At 43.0% G+C, this 9,381-nt stretch overlaps 2 protein-coding genes across 2 annotated transcripts; both read left to right on the plus strand.

The window, feature by feature from the left end:
• The first annotated feature begins 2,011 nt into the window (after positions 1–2,011).
• On the plus strand, positions 2,012–2,890 carry LOC108130447 (uncharacterized). Its single transcript, XM_017248863.3, has 4 exons — positions 2,012–2,184; positions 2,238–2,356; positions 2,422–2,503; positions 2,564–2,890. The coding sequence occupies exons 1-4, from the start codon at positions 2,079–2,081 to the stop codon at positions 2,650–2,652; spliced, it is 396 nt and encodes a 131-aa protein (XP_017104352.2). The 5' UTR covers positions 2,012–2,078; the 3' UTR covers positions 2,653–2,890.
• Positions 2,891–8,284: 5,394 nt separating this feature from the next.
• Positions 8,285–8,902, plus strand: LOC108130287 (uncharacterized). The gene is given in 3 exon segments (XM_017248673.2): positions 8,285–8,309; positions 8,312–8,376; positions 8,378–8,902. Coding segments are annotated over 3 exon segments (615 nt in total).
• The last annotated feature ends 479 nt before the right edge of the window (positions 8,903–9,381 follow it).

A 9,381-nucleotide genomic window follows, 5' to 3' on the forward strand; every position in this document is an offset into this window, starting at 1 on the left:
TTGTTCGCACTCGTAACTAACTTTTGCCGGCACTCCATGCTGGCACAAAGGATACATCTCCGCCCGGACCTCCTTTGCCGGATTCATTCGCAATTCCCGATTCCAGATCCCCGATCCGTGCGTCCCTAACTTGTTCTGTATAGTCTATACTTGCCAAATGTTTAGCGTGTGACAAAACTTGTTAGCGAGGGTATTTTCAAAGGTTTTGGATTTAAGACTAAAGTAGTTTTACTTTATTTTTTCATAGTTTGATTGAAAAGTTTAAAAAGATATACCTTAAAACAAAGTATGAGAGGGGACTTAAAAAAAATGAAATAAAGAAACAACCATCATAATTAAAAAAGGTTGAAACCTCATAAGACCTTAATTATGAAATATTTAGTAAAATATGTTGTCTACCAGCACAGATGTGGGTTTCACGTATTTGGTGGATCACCCTCCGCGAATTCCTCTTCACATGCCTGCGTTCGACCGTGTCGCATTGCACGGAAGGGTGCTCTTTGGCGGATTGGGGCGCTGTGGGATGTCCTGTGAGGGCGGAGAGCGAGCAGGGTCCTGGTCTGGGCATGGTCTGCGTTTTTAGCGCTGCCGTTGCCGCTGCCACTGCCGCATATGATTCGTATCGCTGATACTATTTCTGCTCCAATGGTACTGTTAGTTTGCATCCTACGTGCCTGCTAATGTATGCTGGCTACCTTTCTACGTGTCCTTGTTTCCAGGACTCACTTTATATGTACTATAGTTTTGTATCCTGCCGTCAGGGAGTGTGGGTAAGTGTGAGTGCGAGCACATCCGTGTTAATATAAACGCATAACAGCATTTTTAGCTGTGAAATAGTTTTGCTGTTGCTCCCAAAAAACCCATCCTTTGCCAGGATCCCACCATTGTCCTGCTACGAGCCATCCTGTAGGTGTAATTGTGGCCGTTCCCGGTTGCCGGTTCCCATTGTCGACCATGCGGTGTAGTTGTTTTTGTTGCGGGTTGTGGGGGAAGCGGACATTTTAGATGGAAGCTGGTGGTGGTTTTCTCTAAATTAATACATCACATGCACGCAAAAAGGACGAGGACGAGAACGAGGATGAGAAGGACTAACAGGACATGCATACACGCTTAATTATGGGATTTAGCCTGGTTGTCTTCTTGGTGCGGTTTCGGTTTGGTTTCGCTTCAGCTTTGGCCCTGGCCATCTAGCTATCATATTTCGGGTCGCGTATAATTGGGATACATGCAGATATACTCGTAAATATTTTAATTTAGTTAGGTAACCCCGCTGCAGAGAATAAGGACGGTTGTCAGCTTTCATTACCGCCTCGATGGCTTTTGAAAACATTTCACGTGGCAATTTTTAATGGCATTTGTTGGCCTTTGGCTCCGGTGATGCCCACTGATGGAAATTGAATCGGAACAAAACACAGAGCACTGAGATCACAGGGCATAGGGGGCTTAGCCCGGTATATGTAACACATATGGATACCCCGATCCCGGAACGTGTCCCAAACTTCGTTAACGGATTCTCGGAGCTGTCATTACCATTAACATTTTGGCTTGGGCAAACATTTTAGCGTCGCACTCTCGAACTCATTTGCACTTTTGTTTGCATTGGATTCGGACATCGGACACTGTCAGCGTTGCTAGTGCTGGCGGGCGGCTGGTGGTGGTGCTGGCGGCCAAAAACCATTGACATGTCCACATTTCGGTATTTTCATGTCGCTTCAGTTATTTGATTAGTTAACAACTGATGGACAACTCATGGAGCCGGGCAGAAAGGGTTTTATTTCGACGTTATTTGGACACCGACCCGCCAATGGTGTTCACTTTTCACGCGTCAACGGTCGAGGTAAATGGGGAAAGTTTAATACGTTAATTGATTGACATTATTTGGATACTTTTACCAATGCCAATACGGCGATAATGCATCAAAGTATCAAATAAAAGCACCCCGCCAGATGTTATTTATAGCTAACACCTATTTTAGCCCAGTCTGATTTCGGGCAAGTGTTTTGTTCACTTTGCTTCCATAGAAATCTTTTCTCCCTCCTTCAAACTGACAAAATCGTATTGATTTTTTTTTGAGCACTATGTGCCAGCAGAAGAGCACCTTAAAGCGTCTGAATTTTTGCACGAAATTTCGAGCCTGTATTTTGTGGGCCTTGTGGAACATAATCAGCGGATGTCTTTTCATTCGTAAGTATTCTTAAAGACCTAATGGAATATTAACAAAATTAAAAACCTTACAGCTTTGCACATTAGATTCGTAAAACATCTGGAGTTGCAAGTTACTATTCTGGTTTTAGGCTTCATTTGCGGAGTATCTTTTATTTTATCTGGCATTATACTTCTAATTGGACTTGTTAAAGTAATTAATGTAATTGTCTTTCTTAGCATTAATTTAAAGGTTTATTTTTGTATTTATTTTTTTAGAAAATACGATGGATGGTGTGTTTTTCTATTGTTTTCTCCACTATTGGGACTTTGTTTATCCATTGGCTTATTATTCCTTTTGGTAAGAAAACTATTTTCCAACAAAAACCGAGAACTAAATATTTCTAATTCCTAACTTTAGTGCTTTATTTTATTTTCACGTTTGTGGTTTTTAATTATTATCAAGTGGACATGGCAAAAGATGATCGTTATAAAATTCCAAGAAAATAAAAAGGATAACTTATAAATTCCACACATTTTTATTTCAGAAATTTCTGAAAAAGCAGGAAAAGCTCTGAACTTATATTTATGGTAGGAAGTAGATCAGTTGGTATTAGTCTGGGCTTTTGGCCTGAATTGCAAAAATATTCATTCCATGGACTCGTGCCTTATCCCTTAAGTATCTGGGTATTGCCGCCTGTGCAATCTACTCCAAATAACTGCAATAGTTTTATGGCTCATCATTGTGCCGGGCTTTTTTGGGGGAAATCCCTCGGCTATCGGCTACGGCGAGTTCAGTGCTCCAGTTTTTTTGTAGCCGATGGTCGATGGTGAGCTGGAAATCAGGAAAGAAGGCAACAAAACCAAAAAAAAAAAAGATTGAACCTTTCAGCTTGTTTGTTGTTTTATGCCGACTGCTCAATTTGCTGTTACACTGGCACAGACACAGACCCTGTTCATCACTTACACGCCAGGGTAATTTAAAACAAATGCCCCACCAAATCGCATTTGGCTTCGGCTCTACAAGTTTTTATTGCCACTCGCATATGAAGCGGCAAATTTGTTCATCCACTACAATTTGGCATGCCATTTATATTGGTTCCATGTTAATGCCGGCGCCAAATCCCCGACCTGAACACCAAAACGCCAGTCAGTCAGTCGGTGTTAAGCCCGATTCCATCCATGTTCTACTATATGTTTCCTGCAGTTGATCCAATTGCCACCGACCCAGCAAATTGTTGATATCTTTGTTGCTGTTGCTGCAAACCGTTGTTGCACTGTCAGTTGTTGATGCAGCTGTTGTATTTTTTAATAGACACATTAAAAAATAATTTAACGGGAAGAGCGGGGGAGCCGTTTACTTCGTTTTGGCCAACGAATTGAATAAGTCATAAATCATTCAACTTTCGGCCGGTGTCGTAAAATAAAAATGCCCAGAAAACATGTGACATGCATCGGTGTCGGTGGGTTGGTTGGCATTTCTATTAAACGATACACGATGAGCACCAGACTGGCAATTTGTCCAATTTTTCCCATTTTTCAGTTGTTGTCAGGACCGTGGGTAGCCCAGCCCCCTGCTGTCCTTCCTGCACTATCGTTTGTTTATTTTTTTTCACATCATAATTTTTTATGCTAGTTGACTTCTGGACACTGCCTCGTCCTCGTCCTGGTTTCGAGCTCTATATTTGTTTTTTTATCGAGGTCCTTTTTTTTTTTGCCAGCGCCGAAAAGTTGTTGCCATGTACAAATTAATAAACGAGTAACTGACAAAAAGGTAATTTATTATTTTATACATATTTGACAAATTAATTTAATGACACTCTGCCGTCTCACACTCGCACATTAACGCACATGTCCCACCGGAATGAGGTCCCTCTGCCCCAGCCCCGCCCCTTGTTGGCTGTTTGAGCTCCAGTTCTCGCTCCTCGCCTCTCGCCGCTGCCTCACACATAATAATTTCTCATTTAATTTTTCAATTTTAAGCGTCATTTACACATGCCATGCCACGGCAACGGAGTCTGTCCAGATCCCGCGAATCCGCGATTCCCCTCCGGGCCACGATGCTGTCGCTTTGGTTTTGTTGCCAGCTTTTGTTGTTGCCAGCTTGTTGTCGGACGCTTTGTTGTTGGCTTTGTTGTTTTTGCCATCACGTTTGATTATACCCTTTTGGACTCGGGCCGTGACCGACTCAAGACACTCAGTCAGTAAGTTGCACTTGCCAATTAAGTCGAACGAATCAAGTTTCAAAATAGTTCCATTTTATTGGGCAAAACCATAATTTTCACACTTTTTTATGTAAAAAAAAATAATTAAACTTTAGCTCACTCAATCAAATTATAAAAATAATGATTCTTAAACGTTTAACATATGTAGCTTAGAAGTTTAGATCTGCATTTGTAAAAAAAGCAAGGCTTGCAACTTACATATCTCTTCTTACAATATTTTACAAAGTTTGAGAAAGAATTTATTAATTTTAAAGAGAATATTAAATTCGTTTTCCATTGATCGGCTTTTGTTTATCTTTCATTTTTTATATTTGCATTAAAAGGTAATCATCGGGAGCAACGTTGCAACGCGGCTGACAAGCCTTGAAATTTTCGCACCGTTGTCGTATTTTGTATGACTGTCATTAAGTCGTCAGCGGGTTCAGTAACGAGAAGGACAATACTGAGATTGGCAAGAGAAGTTGGGGCGGGGCCGGAGGAAGAGGAGGAAGTGGCGCTGGATAGTGGCAGGACGCAATCATTTGCTCGCTCACTCGGCGACGCATCAGTTTAAATGACTCGTCATGCCCGGTGGCGGAGTGGCGTCAGCGGACGGAGAGTGGCGTGGAATGATGGTCAGTGGAGAAGGGAGCGGAGGCATGGGATGGCATGGACATAGCCCGAAGGATGCAGGAGGCAGGAAGATACTGGGCCGCGTTGCACTTGAACGTGTTGCCAGTGCTACAGTCTGAAAAGCTCGCACGTTAATGACACTAGAATCAGTTTTCATTAACGATATAACGTGCCACTGGCCACTCGGAAGTGGTGAGCTGGAGAGGAGCAAGAGAAGCCCAGATGGTAAGGGGTGTGTGATGATGGGGGCAAAGGAGGGGAAACTAAAGGAACCGCATGCGTGCATTGCTCGCATATTTCTCTTCATCGCGGCTGCTGCGGCGGCTGCGGCATTGGCGCTGGCAATTAATAAAACACACACCTTCTGTGCGGCCTTCTGGCCCCGTGGTAGTCATTCCCCCACATCCTTACTCCCAGCCCCCTTTTGGCCGGCGATGAATGCACAGTGGTCTAAAGCGCTTATTTATGCAACGGCTGGCCTCGACATCACTTCGCCATCGCATCGATAGCGACATTGCCATCGGCATCTGAATCTCGCTATGCATCTGAAACTGAATCCGCATCTGGCTCTGGCTGTGGCTCTGGCTCTGAATGAGCCGTAGTTCTGGCTTCCTCCTCCTGGAAATTGAATTTAAAAAGCTCAAACGCTGCAAAATATTTCACACGCACATGGAGCCAAATGCCGAGAACGCTTGTTGCTGAGATTTTTCATATAAATCACATTTGGCCGGCGAAAAAATATAAATAATATATGTATGTATGTACGGCTAGCACGTTGAAAAGAATGGGGCATGAGGCATGGGGCATGAAGAGTGTGTATGTGTGTCCCCAGCATAAATCTTTCAGTTTGGATTTTCACTTTGGCGGCATACATAAATTGACACTGGCTGACGACATGGCAGCCACATTTGAAAACCGCGCTTAAAAGCATGCCCGCTCGATTGCCGTCAAACTCCCCTCCAAACTCCCATCCATTTTAATGCATTACCCTCTTACCATTTAATCGCAGTGTTGTCCAAAACTCTTGCATTGCAAATTACGTTTTTTGTCAGCTTAAATAAAGCAACGCACGCTGCCAGTAAAAACTCATTTGCGCGAAATTAAATTAAAAGTTAATTAACGCTGTCAATGTGCAAAGCTCTCCAGACAGCAGACTTTGCCGGGTAAATGTGACTACCTGCAGCCCGGAACCTGCCACTGGGCAACTGGGCAGACGGGCTGCCGGGCAACCTGCAACAAACTGCAACAACCTGCTGCAACTCGGTGGGCCAAGTTGAAAAACCTCCGCAAGTTAAGTTAAGCATATGTCAGCTTAAATTGATGCGAACTGGTTTTAAACGCCAGCCTGACAATTCGCGCATTTTTCGCTTTCCCAGTCGCTGAAGTTGTTTGCCCGGACTCTGGAATTGGTTTGTCGGTTGCCCGTTGGGCTGTTGGGCGTTTCGGTGGTTCAGTGGATCGGTTACTCGGTGGTTGGGAGCCTGATGCTTCACCAAAGGGGACCAGGTGGGGAAGTGGCAGTTCGCTTGATTGCTTGGCTGGCCGGCAGTTATGCACAGAGCACACAGTGCGTATGCTTAATGTGACATGACCGAGCTGTCGCCCGTCCGGCTGGCAAAATCAACAACAAGATGCCGCCTGCTGATAATTAATTTTTGAGTAAAACTGAAAATTACACCGTCCAATCGGAGATCAACCGAAAAAGAAACTATTCGAATAAATCATATTTAATTGGTTGCCTGTTAAATGCCTTATTTGTCGTATTCAGTTCACTATTTGAGCCATTTGCTAGCTAAGAGACCACTGACCGTTGTGCATTTAATTGGCGGTGAATGGCCAAATGCTTCACGATTTGAGTTGCTCGCTTGATTAAATTTCCAAACCATCATTTGTGTTCGCTCTTCCATGAGTATTGCTGCCCAAAAGCACATTGGCCGAATCATTAACAAGACAAATCCAATTGCCAGTGACTAGAATGATGACGAAATGGGGCATTGACTTTTGATTACTATGGTAATATAATAAAGCAACTATTTTAGACACTTTTATAGAACATATTTTTTTTTAAATTAAAAAGGCGCCAGCCATATGTGGAATATATATGAATGAATAAAATAATCTTATGTATCACAGACTTAATTCTTAATCGTTTAATATGGAAAATCGATATATGTACAAATCCTTAAGAGAGACCCTCCAGAAAATATTACATAAAATTTAAAAAATATTTTGTTGGCAGAAATCGATCTACAAATCGTTTAAGGTATTCCGTTTAAGAATCGGATAGGTTTTGGTAAAGATATGGCCTTCGGAGTGTGCCATATTGCCGTTTCTTGCAATTCACCCATTTTTGAAGGGGACCCTACAGAAAACAGGACGAAAAATTGAAAAAATATTTCGTAGGCAGATTTTGATGCAGATTGATGGAGAATCGATCTACAAATCGTTTGAGGTATTCCGTTTAAGAATCGGATAGGTTTTGGTAAAGATATGGCCTTCGGAGTGTGCCATATTGCCGTTTCTTGCAATTCACCCATTTTTGAAGGGGACCCTACAGAAAATAGGACGAAAAATTGAAAAAATATTTCGTAGGCAGATTTTGATGCAGATTGATGGAGAATCGATCTACAAATCGTTTGAGGTATTCCGTTTAAGAATCGGATAGGTTTTGGTAAAGATATGGCCTTCGGAGTGTGCCATATTGCCGTTTCTTGCAATTCACCCATTTTTGAAGGGGACCCTACAGAAAATAGGACGAAAAATTGAAATTTTACACTCATTTTACCAATATTTAAAAATTGGAGAATTTCTATATGTACGAACCGTTTTTGTATTAGCAGGGATATAACCTTAAGTCTTTGAAAAAATGAAAATTGTAAATGATTAAAAATTATAAATATTTAAATGTGTTGGCAGTATCATAGAAGCTTTCCTAGTTTATATATATTTTCCGAGTCCTTGGCAATTACTGTCCTTTCAATTACACCATTGCGATCTTTATTCCTTTGCAGAACGTAAAAAACTCATTCCGTTCAGTTCGTCCTGGGACCGAAGTCTGAAGTGGCTCGGCTGTCGTCCTGTCTTGTCAGTTTCCATTGGGGTCGAGCGGTGGGGCAATATAAATAAATATGCTTGTTGTCTGGCAATTGGAACTGCACTCCCACGGCCAATTTCGTTGTGAAAAATTAAAGATAACATAAATGCGGCTCGCCCCGGCACGCCATACCATACAAAACCATGCCATACCGCCATATTTTGGTTCGAAACTAGGCCCGAAAAGCGGAAAAGTGCCGGAATGCGGCGGAATGCCGTGCCAGGACATCAATGTCGGGACACTGGCGTGCTATTTGAATTGAACAAGTGTCAGCGTCGAGGGGAAACAGCGTCGAAGCTGTCGCCTCCCCTTTCACCCTGTTCCATTTGCCTGACCCAAGCCGAACCGAACTGAACTGAACTGATCCTTTCTGGAGCCTCGTTTTCAGGCACTGTTGTACAGCATTTGCATGTCCTGCCACTCCGCTCTCAAAACTCAAAATATTAACACTTTAACGCCAAGTTTTTTATCCGGCTGCCGGAAACAGACAACACAGTGCACACAAACACAAATACTAGCGCACCAGTACAACGGCAGTGGCGGCAGCAACAAAACGCCATGTTGGATTATTCAACTCGACGCCATTTCGCGTCACAATGCGCGCTATGCGCCGCCATCATTGCACCCGACAGCAAACGGCACACGGCAGCAGAAACAACACTGGAAGCAGTAGCGGCACCGGGACCAAGAACAATTCCAACTGCAACAGCAACAACAGCCACAAGCCATGGCGGCCCACACGGCGGATGAAGTTGCAATTCAAAGTCATAAACACGTGGAGCGTGGGCGCAAAGTCTCAGCTAAGCCGCGAAGCAGGCGCTGCCACTGACAGCGGCCAAAAAGGGGGACAGGGAGAGAAGGGGCTGGGGTGGAGCTGGGCAGCGGTAGCGCCACTTCCTGCCCAGAGATTCCTAGCCTGCCGGTCTGCCTTTATTTCCAGACCATTTTGTTGCCGCTTCTGCTGCTTTTCTTGTTGTCTGTGCAACAAGGCAGACAGAGGGTATCGGCGGCATATAAAATCCACACCATTTGATCTCGGAACTATCGGAAAATACACTATAAGAATTTGGTTTTAAAAATAAATTATATAAATAACGTCAGTAGAATATAAGGGTGATATAATAAAGTAAATAGGAATGGTAAAATATTTACTGCAAAATTTGTAATTTCTTAAAGATTTAATGTGGAATTTTCGAAATTATTTTCAAGTTTTCCATCTAGTCCTTATACTGGGTTGTCTTCGGTCGGTACTTTCTTTCGCAACAACGAATCGGAGCTCTTATTTTTTGGTTGGCACTGTTCGTTTTT

The sequence above is a fragment of the Drosophila bipectinata genome, chromosome 3R, assembly GCF_030179905.1.
Source record: "Drosophila bipectinata strain 14024-0381.07 chromosome 3R, DbipHiC1v2, whole genome shotgun sequence".
Lineage (NCBI taxonomy): Eukaryota > Metazoa > Arthropoda > Insecta > Diptera > Drosophilidae > Drosophila > Drosophila bipectinata.

Coding starts and splice junctions, on each gene's coding strand:
- LOC108130447 (XM_017248863.3), top strand. CDS start 2,079: ATGTGCCAGCAGAAGAGCACCTTAAAGCGTCTGAATTTTTGCACGAAA. Junction 2,185..2,237: donor CAGCGGATGTCTTTTCATTC/GTAAGTATTCTT, acceptor AAAACCTTACAG/CTTTGCACATTAGATTCGTA. Junction 2,357..2,421: donor TTCTAATTGGACTTGTTAAA/GTAATTAATGTA, acceptor TTATTTTTTTAG/AAAATACGATGGATGGTGTG.